The sequence below is a fragment of the Eleutherodactylus coqui genome, chromosome 1 (assembly GCF_035609145.1).
Source record: "Eleutherodactylus coqui strain aEleCoq1 chromosome 1, aEleCoq1.hap1, whole genome shotgun sequence".
NCBI classification, from domain to species: domain Eukaryota; kingdom Metazoa; phylum Chordata; class Amphibia; order Anura; family Eleutherodactylidae; genus Eleutherodactylus; species Eleutherodactylus coqui.
Window position 1 is genome coordinate 109,227,825 of NC_089837.1, and position 21,674 is coordinate 109,249,498.

The 21,674-nt window shown below is 43.4% G+C and overlaps 1 protein-coding gene across 1 annotated transcript in view; it reads right to left on the reverse strand.

The window, feature by feature from the left end:
• Positions 1-449: 449 nt before the first annotated feature.
• Positions 450-21,674, reverse strand: part of LOC136625041 (putative serine protease K12H4.7) — a 42,284-nt gene continuing 21,059 nt past the window's right edge. The window contains exons 5-9 of the mRNA XM_066598976.1: positions 20,142-20,256; positions 10,632-10,833; positions 8,519-8,609; positions 3,243-3,451; positions 450-991 (exon numbers count right to left, since the gene is read on the reverse strand). Of these exons, the coding sequence (XP_066455073.1) occupies positions 882-991; positions 3,243-3,451; positions 8,519-8,609; positions 10,632-10,833; positions 20,142-20,256 (727 nt within the window). The 3' untranslated portion in view covers positions 450-881. The remainder of the gene's footprint in view (positions 992-3,242; positions 3,452-8,518; positions 8,610-10,631; positions 10,834-20,141; positions 20,257-21,674) is intronic.

The following is a 21,674-nucleotide window of genomic DNA, read 5'->3' on the forward strand; positions in this document are numbered from 1 at the left end:
AGGGGAAAAAAAAGGTATTAACATACCAGAGAGATGTATGCAAAAAGCAGACATTTGGTACGCTAGATCACATACCAATGTGTATACACAATTTACACATTAACCCTTCCCAATCCACTGTCTGACCTCTGAAGACATTGTGATTTAAGGCTGTACAGCTCCGATGTTGGAAGACATCCGTCGGGGTTCTCTTACTGTATATTGCCAGCCTTTCTGCTGTTCAACGTGTCACCTCATGCAGTACTGGCTTTAGCCAGCAGACAGCACTGTTGTATAACAGCAAAAAAAAAGTAAGCCCCCTAGGAAAACCAGGATACAAATTGGACTGGAAAGGGTTAAAACATGCCACTTCAGTGACTTTTCTCCAATCTGCAGAGGACTATTTTTATTAAGGTCCATAAAACAACACTACAAGGATATTCAGAGGATGGAAAAATACTCAAGACAAGTTATTTTGCAAAAATAAATAGCAAGTTTATTGGAGCTCTAACTAAACAAGATTTGCGCCAGATCAAAAACCAAGGAGTTTATACAAACAGTGAAATAAAGCCACACGCTGTGTGGTTATATTGACACAGAAATTATCCAAAAATTTGAACGCCATCTGCAGGGTCTCCAGAATGTTCCAGACATTCCAATACCGCGATATTCTGTATTATCCAAGGCAACCTGGGGCTTTCCAGATGTCGACAGACTACAGCTCCCAGCATGGAAAGGTTTGGCAGGATATACTGTAAGTTCTAGCTTGGTAACCTCATCACCAAATTTGAGGCACAAAAAGAATATCTTTACATTTGACTTCACCAACTTAACAGACTAAACACTTTATAATCATCGCCCTATAGCAGCAAGCTATAAACATCCGATTTTCTGTAGAAGGTTTATAACTGTAACCATAGTTTAAGCTGCTCAAATATCCGTCTTCTTGTTTCCGGTAACTCTGCAGGCTCCTCAGGTCGGGCCGGATACATGTCTGCACAGTGAGCAGCATCTGTAACAAGCCAGAAATCAGGTTATATCACTATGAGGGCTTATTCAGACGGGTGAGACTGACGCAATTTTGTGCGTTGCAAGACGCGCGAATGTGTATGAACGCCGTTCTTCGGAATGGACTTATTCACATGAGCAATTTTTTTCCCTCGCAGTAATGCTGCGAGGATAAAAGTCGCAGCACATCCCATCTTTGGGTGCATCCTTGCAACACTCGCTCATTGCTTTCAATGGGAATTTAAAGACATTGCATGGTACTGATGTGCCGTGTGATGTGCATGCAAGTGTCATGAGATGCTTCCCACTGAAATCAATGGGAAACACTTGCTATCCTTTCGGATCACAATTTGCCAGAAGTGATGCGAGTAGTTTCAGATTCAAAAAAGCATCTCACCATATGGGCCAGAGTTTTAGCACAGTGTCGTACTCGCCCGTGTGAATGTAGCCCAATACAGAAAAAAAATTACACAAATCTTGTAGATATAGCTGACAGAAGGAACCAATGTTATAGCAAGCTTTCAAGGCTCCTTAGGTCTCCAAATATATATGCCTGATGAAGAGTCCCATTAGCAGCTTGCTGTAACATTGCTTTTTGTTAGCCATTATGAAGGTATATCTACAAGATTGTACTGTCAGAGAAGCAATAGGACTACATTTAATGTGATTGCTACTCTTAGATTTTGCCACGAATGCATGTACCTTCACATTCAATGTAATGGCCATGTGCAATCCACAGTGAGAAACCCACAGCAATTACATAGTGACTGAATCCACACCTAAGTGGTGAACATTTGGCCGTGGATTTTAACTTGCGCAGTCAAAAATTGAAATCCGCGGGATCTGCAGATTTAGAATTGTTGGTAGTTTTCAACCCTGCTGTGGATTTGTTGGGGACAATTTCTGCACCGTGCGAAAGGCAACTCTTAGTCTGCTCCATGTGGCTTGTACTGTAAATGCTGCAGAATTTCTCTAGCAAATTCAATAGCATTTCTGCCATATTTAAAGACGTGGGGAACTCGACCAGATATCTCGCTCGCCAACGTGTTTTTTCTACGTCGATGCGAGGCAATTTTCATTTAAAAACGCCTCGCTTCTGTGAAATTGTGATCCTTAGGTGTGTGTTGCAGGCTCATAAGAGGATGACAAGTGTTTCCCTTTGATTTCAATGGAAAACATTGCATGGCACTCACATCGCGCAAATTTGGGAGTCTCTTAAGGTGCCATGGAAATCAATGGGCAAGGTGTTCCAAGGGAACGCCCAAAAGTTCGCAGAATGTTCTCTCTTTGCGGCATTGCTGCAAGGGGAAAAAAAAAAAAAAAGTGAAATATAAAATTATATATATAATAGAGTTCCTATTCTTGCGAGTTTTGTGTACCTCATAATACACAAAACTCACACAAGATTCTCACCTGTGCGATTAAGCCCTTAGGCTACATTTATACGAGCGTGAATCTCTATCACTTTTTGTGCATTCCAAGACGCATGAATATGACTCCATTTTTTGCATCCCTCGGAATGCATCACCCATTGTTTTGGGACAATCAAACATATTGCATGCCGTGGGGTGTGCACAAGAGTGTGAGGTTTCCCATTAAAATCAATGGCAAACACTTGCTAATCCTCCGACATGCGTGAAACAGCCATCGGCTTGAGATCACGTAGCTTTATTGTGTGATATCTGACACATGGATATTTCCTAGAAACAAGGTATAGGTCTTGCTATTAGAGAATAAAAAGGTGTATTCATGTAGATTACTTACAGACTTTCACCCTTTACAAAGCAGAAGGTGAAATCCAAGGTTAAAACGTTTTATATTCAAGCCCCTTCTCCCACCCCCCATCCCCACAGTGACCTAAAAACGAATTGTGGGCTGACCAAGCATGCACAACCGGCACTCCTTTCATCTCAATGGGGTTGGTGGAAATACCCGAGTGCTTGCTGCTTGGCCATCTCCGCAGTCCCATTGAAAGTGAATGTAGTAGCAGCGCGCTTGTGTGACCAGTGTTCCTTTCAGTCTCCTCACTGCAGGGGGGCAGTAAACCCAGAGTAAGGGAGACTGGGAACCATGGACCCCTGTTCCTGAGATTGGCGAGACCCCCACCGATCAGCATGTTGGTAGGGAATAACTTGTGATCCTGGTACAACTCCTTTAAGTAACAAGATTACTCCAAGAGAAAATAAAGGAGAGAGAACTGAGGTTTCATATACTTCATCGACTTCACTAATAAACTAGATACAGAAGATATTTACCTGCCATTGGAAAAGCCAAAAGATCACTGCTAAGATCCCAGTTTATCCCCAGTGCATGCCACGGGTCAATGAGGCCATTGGTAAAAATTATTCTGCTGCTCTGGACATTAATGCCGCCATAATTTTCATTTGTCTGCTGAATTGCGCTGTTTATCAGAGGTAAATCAAACACCTTCCCATAAATATCAGCACATTGCTGGACGTGGTAACTGCAGGAAGTGAACATGATTACAATACAAAGTCTTACTTACAAGCCTTGAAATGTGCATTTATGCTACATGACAATAAGTACTGAAGACTCATCTCCGTTTATTAGGCTGAAGGAGCCTCTCGAATACTATTATTGTATAGCTAATAGGTGAAAAAAAAATTCTGTACATGTTAGGGATTTTTATATCACCAAAGCTCCAAATCCCCTGCATAAGAGATTAAACCCCTTAATACCACCAGTATTTAAGATCTTAAATGACCAAAAGTAGTTTTCACCTTTCTGCCATCAACACATTTAAAGGGGCTTTCCAAGCAAAAACTACTGAAGACTTATCCTCGGAAAAGTCAATAGTTAATTCAGGGACCCCCTGCTCAGGATCCTTGGCGATGAGCTGATCACCTGGATCTCTGTCAGTGCGGCTGGCCGGATGTGCATCATAGGTGACTGGAGCAGAAGTGCCCTAGGTGGCTTCACTCCCACCGAAATCTATGGGAGCTGAATGGGCTATTGCACTTCCATGGAAGTCCCCCGATGTAAGGAGCGCAAGTGCCAGCAGTGTAATAACCAGCTTCAGCTCCCATTGATCTAAATGGGAGTGAAGCCCGATAAGACACTTCTACGCCTGTCCCCTATGATGCACTGGACAGTGGGCCAGGCGATCAGGTGGAGCACCAGGAATTCCGAGCAGCCTTTAACCCAGCACAACTGTGCATGGTTATGACGGCCTCACACTGGCATATTACCTGCACAATGTATGTGGTGAATGGATCCAGTGAAAGTACATGGATTTTCTTTGATCCAGTCAAATTTGCCTATACTATGCACGAAGAAAAAAAAAAAAGGGACCGCAGCATGTTCTATTTTACTGCATTATAGAGCACTATGGTTCTCTATGGACACAATAAATGCTGTACATATGCAATTACATGTTTATACGCACTATTGCCAAGTGCAGTCCAAAATTGCTACTATATATAGCAAAACGCCTGCTCATACAGCATTTTACGCTGTCATAAGTGAACGACTGCCTGTTTACATGGGCCGTTCTGTTCAGTTTTCTGCACGCACAAACTGAACAATGTGCGAGAAGTGAACAAATTCTCGTTTGTCCTTCAGTCGGTGCCTACATACACTGAATAATTGCTCAGATTCCAGCTGATCCCCGTGTAAAAGGGCCCTTATTCCCTGCACCATCATTCCTGTGGGCAAGTATCACCCTTTGCCTGGCATCACCCCCCAGTCAGGTCATGTTGCATATGCACAGATATAAAGTGCATGATGTGTGGAGGATACAGTTGGATGAAGGGATCAAATTCTGGAGAAATACCGCAGGAGAGAAGTAAACAGAGATGTTAGATTAGGGAATGATCAACCTTTCTAAAAATGCATCTTAGGCCAAACTTAAAAAACTGTGGATGTTCGGAAATAACTCCGTTGCCTGCGGTAGCACATTCTAGAGGACTGATGCAGCTTAAGAAAAGTCTCGAAGACAGGAGTGAGATGTTCAGATTGTGGAGGTAGTTACTTTCAGATCACTGGCAGAGTGGAGAGCACGGGTAGGGTGGCAGACAGCAATAAGGAAGGAGATGTGCAGCACTGTGGAGAGCTTTATGCAGGACAGTGAGAAGTTTAAATTGTATTCTAACATGAATGGGTAAGTGGCACAGGGTCGAGATGTCGTGCAGCTGTTGGACAAAAAAAAAAAAAAAATGATGGACCTGGCTGTTGCATTCAGGGTGGATTAGTAAGAGAAAAAACAATTAATGAGTTCTAGCAATGAAGACGAGAATGAATCAGTTACAATAAGTTTTGGCATTTCCACAATAATGAAAAAAAGGACAGATTCTGCAGAGGCTTTTGAAGTGCAGGTGGCATTAACATGCAAACAATTGACTATAGGGAGTCACCATAATCCGCAGATGAAGAGGTCATCATTGCAAGCCATTATCAATGGAACATAAAAATCACATAATTAATATGTTCTAACCATCTTATTCATGTAATAGAGGCGCTACAGTGTGCATGTGGTTACTGCATGAAAGGTCAGGAATTATGACTATATAACCTGCTTGCTGTCATAGGGAGCAGTTCTGTTCATGAGAAATCATTATTCCCTGTTCTTTCAGAAACAAGTCTACAAGTAACACTGAGATCTGTGTGCGTTCTTGCTCTCAAATCACTGCCGGCGTCCATACTTCCTGATAGAAAGATAGCTAAGGATGTGTATAGACCCCACATCCCTCAGCATGCAGACAACCAAAGCGCTATAGGAAGGAGAATACACAGATGCAACATACTGATGAACAACCTACATATTGTGGGGGGGGGACTGCTTAGTATAATACTTGCACATAGATAAGGCATACAAAAAAAGGGTGACAGTCCCACTGACATATATAGTGCACCATGCAGGCCTACAATCCATTTAGGACGCCCTGTATAAAAAGCCTGGTGGACTGTTCTGCAGTATGTATGTATGTATGTATGTATGTATGTATGTATGTATGTGAGCGATGAGGTCACCAGGGGTGGAGCATTAGAATCAAAGTCCTACAACCTATATAAAACACAGAGTCTGACCAACAGAAGAACAAATTAAAGGGGTTGTCCCGCGGCAGCAAGTGGGTCTATACACTTCTGTATGGCCATATTAATGCACTTTGTAATATACATTGTGCATTAATTATGAGCCATACAGAAGTTATAAAAAGTTTTATACTTACCTGCTCCGTTGCTGGCGTCCTCGTCTCCATGGTTGCCCTTTAATTTTCGCCGTCTAAAATGGCCTAATGGCCAAATTAGACGCGCTTGCGCAGTCCAGGTCTTCTCCTGTTCTCTATGGGGCTCCGTGTAGCTCCGCCCCGTCACGTGCCGATTCCAGCCAATCAGGAGGCTGGAATCGGCAATGGACCGCACAGAAGAGCTGCGGTCCACGGAGGAAGAGGATCCCGGCGGCCATCTTCACCGGTAAGTATAGAAGTCACCGGAGCGCAGGGATTAAGGTAAGCGCTCCGGTAAGCTTTCTTTAGGTCCCTGCATCGGGGTTGTCTCGCGCCGAACGGGGGGGGGGGGGGGGGGGGTTGAAAAAAAAAAAAACCCGTTTCGGCGCGGGACAACCCCTTTAACAAAATGAGAATCAAGCTATTGTGTGCGATATGCCACCAGAAACACTGGCACTATAATTTCCTAATAATAAGCGGCGGAAGGCTGTGTTGCAGATCTGGCTGAACAATAGTGACACACACACACACCTAAGGGTGCTTTTACATGGGGCGATCTGTTGGGCACAGATACCCAACAGGTTGTCCTAGCCATAATAGTTTCTGTGCTTTTACCAGCATCGCTGACTAAATGGAGGCGGAGCGGGTCAGGGGATCGTTCCGTGGCGCCTGCCTGTTTATATGGCACAACCCATCATTCTGTTTTCTGCATGCAGAAACTGAATGACGAATGAGAAGCAAACAAGTTCTCATTCGTTATTTATTCACTGCATAATTAGTTCAGATTTACCATAGATTACGGGAATCCGAGTAATTGTTCTGTGTAAAGCGCAGCTTAACCCCTTAGTGACCACCAATATATGTTTTCATGTCCTGGGTGTCTGGGCTTTAATCTACAGGGCTGTAGAAACACACCGGCCCTGTAGACTAAAGCCACAGGGTCTATGCGTGTGACGGCTCCCTGCTATCAGCTGCTGGAGGAGCTGCAGTGTGCGACTCACAGTCATGTGACAGTCGGTATCCAATGGATAATGGCAATCGCATAAAAGTAAAAAAGGTTAAACAAAGTTGAAATTTCATCTCCCCTCACGGATCCAATCCATGAGAGGAGATGAAACTATTCACCTCTTGCCTCGGTGATATGGTCCTGAAAAAGACCTGCCGCCACTGTCTACGCATGCGCGTCAAAGGCAAAATGTCGGGCACATACACAGAAGGCCGGAGAGCTGGAGAAAATTAGAAAAGCTCCCTGCTAGCAGAGATAGCTAAGAGCAGGGAGAGGTCACCGGCGGCCGCGGTAGGCGGTCCCCAGTTACATGATCGACATTATCCATCATGTCAAGTTTAAAAAAAAAAAAAGTTTTCAAAGAAAGTTTAAAAAGATAAAGTTTCACCTCCTCTCACAGACCAGATCTTTATCAATGGATCCTTTTGACTTCTGCACAAATCGGCAAAATGGCGGACGCATGCGCAAAAGCCAAGGATTGCCCTGGAAATTTAAAATCTCCCTTCTTCTGGCTACCAAAAGGTAGCAGAGAGCCTAGCGATTTCAGGGAGGTCGGGGGGGGGGGGGGGGGGGGGCAGTAGGAGGTTCCTGGTCATGTGATCGATGTTATCCAAAAGGAAAACAGTGATCATGTAAAAAAATAAATAAAAAGTATTACCTTCCCTGACAGATCGGATCCGTGAGTGAAGGTAAAATTACGGCAATGTCCCCTGATGGGATGCTTATCCATGGAACTTTCCCCGACTTTTGCACATGTGCCCATCAGCAAAATGGCTGACAAACGCAGAAGCTGGGGAGTGCCCGGGAAATTTAAAATATCCTTGCAAATAGTGGCGAGGGGCGGGAGCTCAGTTCCTGCTGCTGGCTCTTCCAACCTCCCCCCCCCCTGCAGACAAAGGCACTGTATATCGGCTCAGAGTGAAAACCGAGCCAATATACGGTCATCTGAATCCACCCTTAAAGCGCAAATAGGCTTGGTCACTAAGGGGTTAAGGAAATCTGCCCATATCTTCTAAAAAAACGGTAAATGATAAGGTTCAATAGTGTGACTTTTGCCTGCAAGATTCCTGGAAAGGTAAGGAGTACTCAGGATTTCTGCGCAAATTGTTTTTAATAAAAGTGATTTTTAGGTTTATGTGAAGCCGGAAAATAAAGACCATTTACCAAAACATGCTCATTTTACAATGGTGTGATCATTTAGGTCAAATCCATTCTTGCCCTTGCATCATGCACATTATAGTGTTTCCAGTAATATGCAAAAGGACAATATACTTTTTAAATGTATATATTGTATGAAAAAAAACAAAAAAAAAAACTAAAAAAAAAAAAAAAAAGTTACCTTAAAGGAAACCCAGAAAACGGTTGATAAATGGAATCCGAGGACTGAAAATATCCAAACGCTGTGCATGTCTGGTACATCCACTGTCTACCTACAAGGAGCACAAAGAGAAAAAAAAACGTGATTATTGTAATGGGACTATACTGACTGAAGTGACATATGCATCAGGGTAAAAGTCAGATGCATGAGAACCGCTCTCCATACTGTATTCCTGGCAGCTGATACTTCCTGTCAGTGCAACTGAAACAACATTGGTAATCACAACCACATGGTTGTTCACATATACCGTAGGAAGACAAGACTGTGGCTTCAATCTTCAGCTGTTGTGCTACTACTTCATCCAACTCTACCAAGGGACAGAACTTGTAATCTTTGATTCTCATGAGAAAATAAACATCTCCGTACGCGTCCTACTACAGAAAAAAGTAGGTCATGGACCCACAGCTACGGCTCACCGAGGTGGTTCTACAGAACAGGCAATAGCATGCAAATCATTCTAGGAAAAAAAAAAAAAGTTAAAGTTGGCATAGCCCACTAAAAACAAAATTGCATTCAGATTTTCACTCTGGTGCCGATTAAAAGGAAGAAAGCAAAGATTAGGTTCAGCTGTGTAGAGACAACAAAAAATGGCTCATTAATTCTCAGGATTGGTGGGGAGCTCAGATGATGGACCACCAGGATCAGAGTGTGAAAAAACTAAGTTTTATAACTATGAACCCCTTTATAAAGGTCAGGTCTAAAAAAGGTATTGAACACTGTCTGTAATTCTTCGACAAAAAAAAAAAAAAACAAAAAAAAACAAAAAACACACAAACACAGGCGTAGATTGAAAATCTTAAAGGGCAAAAAAAAAAGTCTCGTTGGCCCCTGCTCAAGTACAAGCCTGCTAGTGGAAAGATACAGGAGACAGGCCTCAGACACAGCTGTGTAAATGAGCCCTTGTGCCGATGAGAATTCTAGTTGATGTTCAGAGCGGCGTGTACACGCTCCTCGGGCCAGCCCAAACTGGACAATTGTATTGTTGCTGCATGTGTTTATATTTATGCTTGTGTTTTGCTAACTTTATCTTCATTTTAGCATCGCGTATCAAATGTTTTCTGGCACATATACTTTGCTTTGTGCAAAAATATAAATATTTTGATGAGAATGATAAAGTTGGTTGGTTAAAAAAACACTTCACATAAAAAGAAAAAAAAAAGAAAGTTTGACTAATGCAAACATAATACTTCCAGAGTCTATTACTACTACAGTGATACTCAGGGCAGCTTGAAAGATTCTCATTGGTATAGACACTATTATACCCCCCACTCGGAGAGATCTAGAAAGGCAAACGCCTTCAGCCATGACAGTCTTCTTGACCATCAGTAATAAATAGAGATGAGCGAGGGTACTCGCTAAGGCAAACTACTCGAGCGAGTAGTGCCATATGCGAGTACCTGCCCGCTCGTCTCAAATGATTCGGGTGCCGGTGGGGAGGGGGGAAACTCTCTTTCCCCCCTCACTCCCGCAACTCACCGCTCTCCCCCGCGGGCACCCGAATCTTTTGAGACAAGCGGGCAGGTACTCGCATAAGGCACTACTCGCTCGAGTAGTTTGCCTTAGCGAGTACGCTCGCTCATCTCAAGTAATGAATTATCCCCACAGGTATGGGATAGTCCTAGGCAAAACTGACTTCAGGTATTGGTTTCTGGTTGGCCAAATGAAGCACACTGGTATGAAAAGAAAAAAACTCTACGTATGCATAAAAACTAGAGGGTTTCTAGGATACGGGGTGTTTGAGCTTCTTGAGGGCAAATTCTACCATGCAGGTTTTTTCCCATCCCTGCACTGCCAGAATTAACCAAAGTGTCACTAAGGCCCAAATATAAACAGACCGAAGTTAAGCAAGGTCACATAACTGTTCGTGGCTCCAAGAGAATATTCCATCTGGACAAACCGAAATCAAGCCCAGTTCTAATGACGAGCCGACAGAAGCCTGTCAATGGGGAGCAGAGTAAGAATTTGGGCATTAAATGTATTAGAAGTAATCTACTCATCGCTTCCTAGGAAATTATAGATTTATACTGCAAATGCCTAACTGTACATTGCTAGTTTGATAATCTATATGCGTTACCTCCCGATGAAGCTGACCCTTCCCAGTGGATGTCTCTCATGTCATGCAGAAATTGCTTGTAACTTGCTTCAATGCACTGTTCCTCTCGGGCTTTCCTAATGCTCTGGACAACTTCAACATATCTGTCATATGGTGAACCAAAGGATTCGTTGGCCATAATGTCACAGACAACGTCGATTGTTATATTTCCATCCTTCACACCCTTAAAAAAAAAAAGAAACAAGACATACGAAAAAGTTTTAATTTAAGGCTAAAGTCAATCTGTGGTCCTCTAGCTGCTGCAAGACTAACTCCCTGCAGGTCTCTGCCATGTAGGTTTGCAAACATCATAGAGCCAAATGGTTGTAGAACTCTGTGCTAGGGTATAGAGATCCAGCGATTGAGTAAGTGGTACACATATAGGAATAATCACTAGTTGATATATCAAAATGGCATAGAGGGCAAACATGAAAACATGATTATACCACACATGGACTATTCTGCACAATTTGGTGAGAAACACATGATTAACCCTTTCCAATCCACTGTCTGACGTCTGAAGACATTGTGATTTAAGGCTGTACAGCTCCGATGTCGGAAGACGTCTGGCAGGGTATTCTTACTGTATATTACTGGCCGCTTTGTTGTCCGGGGCCTCTCCAGTATGTCCCGTACCGCAGTACTGGCTCTAGCCAGCAGATGGCGCCATTGTATAATGACAGAAAGAGAAAGTCCCTTAGAAAACACGGAATCCAAAATTGGATTGCAAAGGGTTAAGGCAAGTAACTAATTTTTATTTTATATTCAGGTCAGTAATTGTAACATGGTAACACTAGAAGCACGTTGCCGTAAGGGCAGCGAGTGAGCCCTTTGAGTGATTTATTTGGGCGACTATTGCCTTCTGTAAAAGAACCCCAACAAGTGATAACAGGCGACTGTCGGTCCATGTAAACACCGAACTCGACAGCAAACCAAGCGATTGTTGGCCTGTGTAAAACAGGCGGCAGTTCATTTAAAAAAAAAACAAAAAAAAAACACCCACACAACAAAAACACACAAATCTAAAAAAAGTTTCAATAGTTGAGCTCCAAGCTCCTGAATACAGCGGACGCATGACGACTTGGATATTTGGTTTTGTCAGCGATCATACAAAACCGTATTTTGCGTGGCTAGCTATAACAGCTCAGCAGACCGGTCGTGATAAGATGGTTCATACATCATGACAGATCTGTTTTAAATTGAACAGCAAATTACGTGAAAAGGGAAGGTTTGTTTTTTCTTCCCATGTTACAAAAGACATTTGGACAGAATGACGGAAGGTTCAGAGAAGATCATTTTTGGAAGTTAAACGCTTTAATCTTCCACCCATGCACATTTTAAGAGGCTTCACATAGTTGTACACACCATTGAATCCAAAACAAACAAGCCGTACCAAATCTTGGCTTCTTCCGCTCTCTAACATGGGAAAACATTTTTCATTTTATACTAGGCTACACAGTTGGAGGGAATAGAAAACCACAATGTTCAGTCTGGAAATGAGTATTACGAGCTAACATCAAACATCTGATCAATTTAAAATGTCAAGGAAGGAGGATGCAGACATGTCTAAGGGCTTAGGAAATGTCATGCTCTTAACTATTGCAACAGCAGGATCAACAAATTTGCAATACAAATACCGCAAGTCACGAAGAGAAAAAGTTAAACCTGATTAAGCTATTGGCCACTGGAGTGCACTTAACTCATTAAGGACCAGGCACCGTAAATTTACGGTGCCTGGTCCTGGGCTTAAAGCACCGCCAATGGTAAAATTACAGCGGCGCTTTAAGCCTCCTGCTCTGCAATCAATTACAGCAGGAACTAGTTATCAGCTGTTAGTGATAGCTGATAACCCGGAGAAGGCAGGAGGGGTTTTTAACCCTTTCTGCCTTCTGCTTCCCTGAGTACACAGTGCTCAATGGAGCACTGTGTACTGCAAGTGAAAGTGGAAGGGAGTCTTCCACTCCTGGAGTCAGGGGGGGGGGGGGGGGGGGGGGGGGGGGGTCATGTGACTGCTGGGGTTCCCTGCTATAGCAGAGATGGAGGATCATACTAGACAGTGGCCAGCTCTGCCAGTGACTAATGTCACTGCAGAGGTTGTTTTCCCCTGTAACTGGGGCTCCTATGGATGCCCCAGCTACAGTGGGAAAGTGTCGAAAACAAAATGCCCCCCAGAGGTCTTACATGACATCATGGGGGACATAGATAGTAAAAAACATAATCCCATACATAAGTAGAACAATACTACAGAAAAAAAACGATACATACATAAGAAAGAAAACACAAAGCCGACGCCAACCAAAACAGTCGCCGTATGCGCCCTCTAAACCAAAACCACACATACTATCAAAACATCCAAAACAAATAGAGGAACCCGTTCCCGTACTTTATTTTAGCATAAATACACTAAATTAAAAAAAAAAAAAATCTATAAATGTTAAAAAATATATATCTTTTTAGCATTTTACCCCCAATAAAACAAAAGAAAAAAAATGTGTCAGTGAAAAAGACATTAAAAAAAGAAAAAAAAAAAAGCAGTCAAAATAATTTGGGTAACTAAAGGAAACAAAATAGGGCAGTAAAACCACCACATGGGTAAAATCCCTAAAAAGGGTCTGTTACTTTTAAGGTACAAAACAGCTTGGTCCTTAAGGGGTTAAACGGCCACTACACGGAAAACACTTTTTTTTTTTTATCACTGCCATGCAGTGAAGCATCCTATCTGATACTCAGACACTCTTGATTTTTAGATCTCCCTTTGCTTTCTCTCCCTCTGCTGTGCTATTGAGATGCATCAGCAAAAAAAAAAAAATCACATGAGCAACTACAGCTATGGTAGTACCATTTCTGACTGCTGAGAGGACAATGTGATAATCAGTACCCTCTATAGTCACCTAAGTAAGCTAAAGACCCATAAGTATACAGTCAGTAAGATGAATCATCATCTTCATTATAACTGTGTGACAGGAGCCTTTAATTAACAGAAACTGATTCTTCACAAGGACACAAACTCCTGTCACAGTCCATGCAATGTCATCATGCAGGAAATTCTGTTGACAGAATTACTTGTCTTTGTTCTCTCCAGGAGTCACTGTCTTAGACAGTCAGAATGAGATGACATGAATCACCTAAGAGAAAGACTTCAGGAATTTTTAGATAAAAAGGAATAACTGAGGTAATACACTAGCTGACCTGTATAAAAAAAAAACTGCAGAGAGGCCCTTTAAATGCATTATGGAGAGCACTAACAATGGTTTTCCCCAACACTCATTTAAGTTCACTTCAGATTGTCAAAATATTATTGGACTACAAATACTACAGTATATTCTCTAATCATCCAAGTAAATCTATAGTTTGTTTCATGAAAACAGCCACCTCGGCATATAGGCCAGTGCAACAGGTTCAAGTCCTGGGGACTCCAGCTGCTGTGACCAGGAGAAGCTCTGGCTAGCCATACATTTATTCTGTAGGCTAGCCCTCCAGGAAGGGAGCTGCTCTTGCCTCACCTCTGGCTCATAGAGGAGAGTCTTCCCTCAATGATGTCCATACACTGTAGCAAAACCCCTGAAACAGTTGTCTGTATGGCTTTCTGGCTTAGTTTTCAATTCCCAATCACTGTTATAAAGACTTGTTTAAAAGAGTCTGACATGAGGGACTAATTTTAAGGAATGCTGCCATCCAATAGGTGGCGCTGCAGAGGAGCATGCATGGCCTTAAAGGCCCTTCACTCACATCCTAAGCATCTCCACACACCTAGGGGCTCTCCTTAAAAAGGAGAGACGATACCCCTCCCAATTCAACTCCGTAATACATAGCCCAGTAAAAGGTGTTCTATTAATCCAGTTCTTCTTCTGCACAGCTACATCGGATCTCTCCCTTTAGATACTCTTGTGCTCCGATTTGAAATCTGGCAACACTACCAAAATCATTTCAATGAGACAGTCAGAGATAGTTGGCCTTCTGTCTACGCCATTGAGAACATGTGTGACCAGCGGTTTCATGCCTCACTACAGAAATGGAAGACTAACTTGAAGTGTGAAATAAGGGAGGGGGGGGGGGGGTGAACAGGGGAAACATGCTCCCCCATTCTCGGGATCAGAGGGAGTTTCAGCAGTTGGACCCCACCAATATACCATTCAGTGAATTGGTGGTACTAAAGTAGTTCCATCACCAGAATATCCAGTCATTCAATGACAAGAGGTCTAAAACAAGAAAAAGTCCCCACCTTCATAACTTAGATTTTGGTCAAAATTTACGCATTACACGCCAATGGTATCAAAAGAAAAATTCCCAAAATTCTAGGTTCCTACAGCTAATGGTTCCTCAGTTAGACCTCCCTGTTTAGGGGGGTGGGGGGTGGGGGGCTAGTCTGCAAGTGTGTGAACAATGAATTAAATTGCATTTTTAGCCATTAATAAATGTAGAACAACATTATTCTGAAAGCTAAAAATTTGAGGTCCTGCACAACGTTTTATACTGAGTTTAACGGTACCATCGTGAACCTTTCTGGTTTAAAAGCTACCTTGAAAACTTTTCTCAAAGGGTGCCTCAAAATCTGCCATTCTCCGTGGAAGGAAGTTTGGGCCAGGCTTTGGGCCACTGTAGCATCTACCCAAAAGGCGATACAAACCTGATATTTGTACCATGCATTATACTATTGATAGTCCCTATTTTGGTGACTTTTTAGGTTCTGAAGACCTACAGGCACTTCACAGCAATCCATTAAATAGGTCATTGTGGACAAAAATTAAAAAAAAAAAAAAGTTACCACTTTTTAAGCTTAAATTATAAAAAGTCAGCTTAATTTTTTTTTCCTTCTTACTGATACTATGTGAAAGAGAATTTGTAAGCACAACATAGGTGGCTTTGCAAAATTAAAATGTACTGATCTAATAGGGGGGGTTGGTCTAACTCAGGAATTATTAGCTGTAGGAACCTAAAACTTTGGAGAATTTCTTTTGATACCATGGGACTGCAATACACAAATTTTGAACAAAATCTGAGATATGAAGGTGGGGAGCATTAGACCACTTGACATGGAAGGACTCCCCTGCTAGTAATATTCTAAGGATCTGCATTTGCTGAGAGCAATGAAATTATTCTAGAGAAAATGGAGGGAGGTCAGTGGCAAAATTTCTCAAGAACAAACCATATGTATTAAAATGATTCCCATAGGCCCCCCGTCCACGGGCGTGATTTCGCCGGCAGTAAATCGCCGGCGAATCATGCCTTCTGAAGCTTTCCATAGCGTTGCTATGGAAAGCACTGACCCCCTGTCCACGATCAGAGAATCATTGCGATTCTCCGCTTGCGGCCGGCGATTTGCAGCATGCTGCAAATTTCTGCGATTTGGCAGATAGGCTGAGAGCGGAGATCCGTCTGCCGGCTCCTGCTCCCGGGCGACCGCAACGCCAGTGGACAGGGGGCCTTAAAAGGAGTCAGAAAAAAAAAAGGGACCTTGAGTGACACAGGGCATTGCATTTAGTTGGCCTCAGCATACAAAAAAAAAAGTTCCTTATGTAGAACTCAGACTCAAAAAAGCATAAAATTAGACAAGATTTCCAACGAAACTAGTTCGACAATCCTTTTCATTTGATAGCGTGTTGTGGAATCATACACTACTGGAGGCCTAGTGAACAAGTTTTCATGTACCATATTTGTACCACTACAAGGATTACACAGCTGAGAAATCTAATTTCCTAATGGTCAACGGGAGTCGGTGGTTAGCTGCAATTCAAAGATACTTGATGCAAAAGGGGTCAATAGTCTAAGTATTGCACAGTTCCCATTAAAACCAGAGGGCTGTAAGAGAGAATGTGCTATAGATGCCATTCAATCAAGTCAGAACTTTCTAGTGGGGCAATTAAAGAGATTTTGCATCTCATGCACTAACTCTAAATCCATGTGTTTTACCTGTACCAGCCATGTAGATGAATACTTCATTGCACATGTCACAAACTGTGTGAGCAGCCAGGCTGGTAAGAAGGCGGCATGGGCAGCGGATTTATGTTTATTTTACTTTTATGCCAGAAACTGGCATACATTTGACAGCCCATGATGTGCCTAATGAACTTTTTTTAAACATTAGTTGCATCCTGTGACTGTACCATGTTTCCCCGAAAATAAGGCCTACACTGATAACAAATCATACTCTGGTTTTCAGGGAGGGGGGCCTTGAAATACAAGTCCTCCACCTAGCAACACTACATAAAAAAAAAAATATAGAATGACATCATTGAATGCCTGCGATTGGTTCATCGAGCGCCGGCTTAGATTATTTCAGGATCGCCGCCTTAGCCCATCACAGCAATCAATTGCTGGAGGTGGGGCATTCAATCCCCGGTACCAGGAAGGTAATGCTCTCTCAGCGCTGAGAACTATACCGAAAACTGCCAGAGAGCAGCAAGGGGGACCCAAACAGCGCCTGCCAGGTGAGTATTAAGCCGCCCCCCCCCCCCCCCCCCCAAAAAAAAAATGTAAAAATTAAGACACTGCTTCTTTTGGGGCAAAATATAATATAAGACATGGTCTTATTTTCAGGGAAACCATAGGTATCCTTCAGATCAAACATTTACAAATCCCCACCACCACAGAGTTTTTATTTGGCTACCAGCCTTACTTCAAGGTCAGTACAGACTCAGGCAGTTCTCTTTTTATGACGCTTATGTGTTCTCAGGAAACAAAGGACTGAGTAAAGAAAACATATTTTTGGCACACACTTCTCCATTCAGGGGCCTTCCAAAAAGTGAACGTGTAACTAGACTTCGTGAACAGAATAAATCCTAGTCCGAGCCATCAGGAGGATTAGATTATCCTAATAAAACTGGTTACAATTATTTCCTGGCCTTCCTTGTGGTACTACGCCCTGAAAGCTCATCCACCATATAAACACAGATTAGCAAGATGTACTGGAGGAGAACGAAAGGAGTGTCAACTGGAAAGCAGTAGTGCTATGGGCGAGAAGGGTGATCCATTACTACAATTACCATTCGACGGCTTGTACAAGGGAAGGAAAAAACACCCGTGAAGAAACTATATAGAATACATGTCAAACTCAACGCCTGCGGGCCAAAACAAGCCCACCACCTCGTTTAATGTAGCCATGCAACAACCGAGCAGACATTCCACTCACCCAGCCTGCAGCGGAAGTGCAAAGTCTGCGACCGCAGCGAACGCATAGCGGCCAAGTCTGCCCTTAAAAGCTAGATTCTCACAGGAGAGCACAATACCGGGCTGAGAAACTCGTCCCAATATCACGCTTGCCAAAAAGCGTGTTCTTCACGTCAAATGTCTGAGAAGCTCCTCGCATGGCAAACCCCTTTAACACTACAGAATACAAGTGATTTGCAACAAACCCTAACACGATCCGGTCTGTAAATTAAGAGGGTTGACCACCATCAGTTCTTTTTCGAAACCTGGACAAAACACGCGTTTGTCACTTGGGACCATATCTTCTGTTCAAGACTTTGCAGTGCACAGTATGAGCCCTTATGTCCAGGACGTACGCATTCACAGATGAAAGTCACACTATGCATCTATGGAAGGGGCATGACGACATGTACAGCAATATGCCCCTACATAGGTTGCCATTTTCTGGACAGCACCATCCAGAGGGACAGAAGCCCAGACATGCAGAAGGAAAGGTAGGGCGGGCTTGAATGAAGACGACCTTGAGACCCATAAAACGCGGGTTGAAAAATCGCAACTATTCGAAGCATTCGATTCCAATGTATTTATTCAGATGGGTGATTTTCTGGTGCGTAAAGTCGGCCAGTCGAAAGAGATAGCTCATATAGAGCGCATTCCGGACAGAAAAGATAGGTTTTGTCCTATCCATCTTTTGCCGGAATACAACGGCTGTTCCCATAGATTCCTATAGGAGCCATCCATCAGGAAAGGAAAGGGAAAAGGGAGTTTAGCTGTGGCTCCCCTTGCCAACAGTTTCCACAGGTTGGGGAGGGAGGGGATGGAGTTTAGCACGACTAGCTAAGCTCCCGCCCCCTCCCCTTGCTGGCAAGACGAGCAGAGAGGGGGAGGGAGTTTAGCAGAGATGGACTCTCTCCCCCAGCCAACTGAATGGGCGAGAAAACAGGAGATGCAGCCGACTCTCGTTAATGTGATTTTCGGCCAGGATTCAGGCAGCTAAAATCACAAGGCCTGTGTGAAAGAGCCCTGAAGAGGAGATATATCTTTTTTTTTTTTTTTTTTTTTTAAATGTGGACCAAACCTAGCATAAAGTGGCCAATTACCTACTGCATAAATAAAAATGTCAATTTATATGGATGTGCAGTGATTTTCCTATGGTGATTGGCTTCATCTGAGGTCTTGGTTCGGACTTCATTAGGAGACTTGCACCAGTAATTTTAGACTCCACTGCTGCTTTATTGGGAATTTCATTGATAAATTGGCTAAACCCTTTAAAGTAGATGCCAGCAGAGAGTTCATGGTACTATATTCCCTACATATGGGCTTATTCACATCCTACATTTGTGCACCCATTCAGATGGCCGTGGCTCTGCGCATATACGCCGATCCTGCAATGCCGTTGGGCAAGGGGGGGGGGGTGAGAGAGACTGTTTAGTTCTGCTAAACTATCTCCCCCCTTATTATTGCTCTGCAAGGGAGGAAGAAGGATGAGGCGGAAGCCAGTATGATAAGCTGCAGAGAGGAGGCGGGAGCTTGTCCCAGCCAGCAATGGGAGGGGGCGGGAGGGGGTGGAGCTAGTTGCTAACAGCCAACAAGCAGCGGAGAGGAGGAGGGAAGGGGGTGGGAGTTTTGCAGTCATGCTGCTGAACTCCCTACCACCTCCCTTCTCCGGCAGCTGACATAGGCTCCCATAGAAGTCTATGCAGCTGTCGGCGTAAAAGTACTATCTTGGCGGGCCGCTTTTACGCCACGGAAATACGTCCAGGTGAACTGTTGCATTGTAAACGCATCAGAGGGGCAGTGTATATCAGCCGGGTGTAAAACACGGCAGATATACGCTCAAGTGAATCCAGCCTTAAAGTGCAGTCCAGATACCACAGATTTCACCGCATACACTTCAAAGGGCGAAATCCACAGCTTTTCTGCAAAATAATGATTTGAAAAAAAATTGCAGTAAGGGCTCGGTCACACGGGCGCATCGGCACCCGTACACCGGCACCGATGCGCCCGTGTGACTGAGCCATTACTGCAGGAAGTAGACGGCCGTCTCTGCAGCGCTGATGAAAGAACACATGACCGGCAATGAAGCCGGTCACATGTTCTTTCCTCCGACGCTGCAGAGAGACGTCCATCTTCAGGTACAGCCGTCTGCTACCTGCAGTAACACGGGCGCCGATGCGCTTGTATGACTGAGCCCTAAGCGGGCATTTCCGTGCAGATTTATTTCAGCCATGTGCAGATGCTGTTCCATAAGCTTCCCAAGTACATTGCTGCAGCATTTCTGCCACGTCTTAGCTTGCCCTAACCCTGTGATACTGAGAATAGAGTTACCACTGGAAACAAGTTTACCTCAAATCCTCGGTTGTCATTGTTATATTGAACTACATCCATGATATACTCAGCAATAGTCTCAAGGAGGAAGGACATGTCCATCTTTGAACGTATAACTAGAAATTGACAAAGGCTTAAAGAAGAAATAAGAAAAAAAAATGAATTAGAAAACACATTGGAATATATATATTTTTTTGCAGATACAGCAGATGCAGCATTTCAACAAGTGTGAGAATTTAGAATGCAAACACAGACGGTGCCAAAATCGAATTCAACAAGTTACTTTTATTCATGGATGTCCAATACAAGACAGCCTGTTGCCAAGGTGCCTAGACCATCATACTAGCTTTTTTAAACCTTTTTAAAGACCCCTTCTATATAGGGAAAATTCAATGTGGTCTGTCAGGTGAAGGTATCAGTCGTTCAGCGAATCCGGCAGGATGGGGGGGGGGGGGGGTATATAGGGAAAAAATATTTTGAACTCACCCAGGAACAGAGCAGGGGATAGTACCGGGCGATGGAGTAGAAGAAGCAGCAGAGGTCTGAAAAACCAGAGCTCCGTGTCACAGTGGCGATTGTGTGCGGCAGGAGGAAGGGAAGAGGCAGTTTGGTGGAGGCAGGGAAGCGGCAGCAGTTCCCGCCGATGCTCACCACCTATTAGCGGTACGTATGGGCAGCAGTGGGGACGAAAGAAAACTGCTGATTCATTCGTGCGGTCGCACGTAAAATTCACAATTGCGTAAACAAATGGCAATTGCGACAAATTTGCACATTCGCTCTATAGGATGCAGCGTCTTAAAGTGCGAAAAATATGGTCCACTATTCAACACAAATTTGTTGGACGGCAACTATAACCAAAACCAAGATTTTCCCCTACATTGATTGACATCAATTTATTTCCTGCCAATGTCATCTGGCCAGAGTCCTTTCCAGAAATCAGATCCTTGAAGACGTTCTGCTACGACATTTCATGAGGCGCTGCAGTCTTTGGAGGACAGTAAAATGTGTACACTGGCTTCAATGCAGGACAGCAGTGCTCCCTCAAAGCTAAGATAACTGCGAAGGAAAGAGTTACAAGCCTACTAATGAAGCCAGGGAGTCCAACAATTAGTGCAGTATTTTTAAGTCCATCATTTCCAGTGCGGACAGCTTAGAGGGAAGAGTGCTGCAGACCATAATCAAATCCCATTATATCTTAGCTCATTAGTGGCTAGTAAAACACATAAGACCTTGGCTCTGGCCTACAGGAAGAGATGGTATGTACACTGTTACAACAGTTCTATCAAAGTTTTACTTTCTGCATTATTTGCGGTCATCGAATAGTAAGTAATATATCGGTATTGTAGGATACTCAAAAACATTTAGAACGGACAACTCTGGAAGCCTAGGCTACGAAAATTGAGTGACAGTAATGCAGAGTGCTGAATGGGGGGGGGGGGGGTCATTAAGGGCTCATTCACATGGGTGTAAAGTTATGCTGCCCATTATATGCAGTGAATAAAACCCATCGATTTCAAAATAGGGCATTGAAGTGAATGGCACTGCACAGAT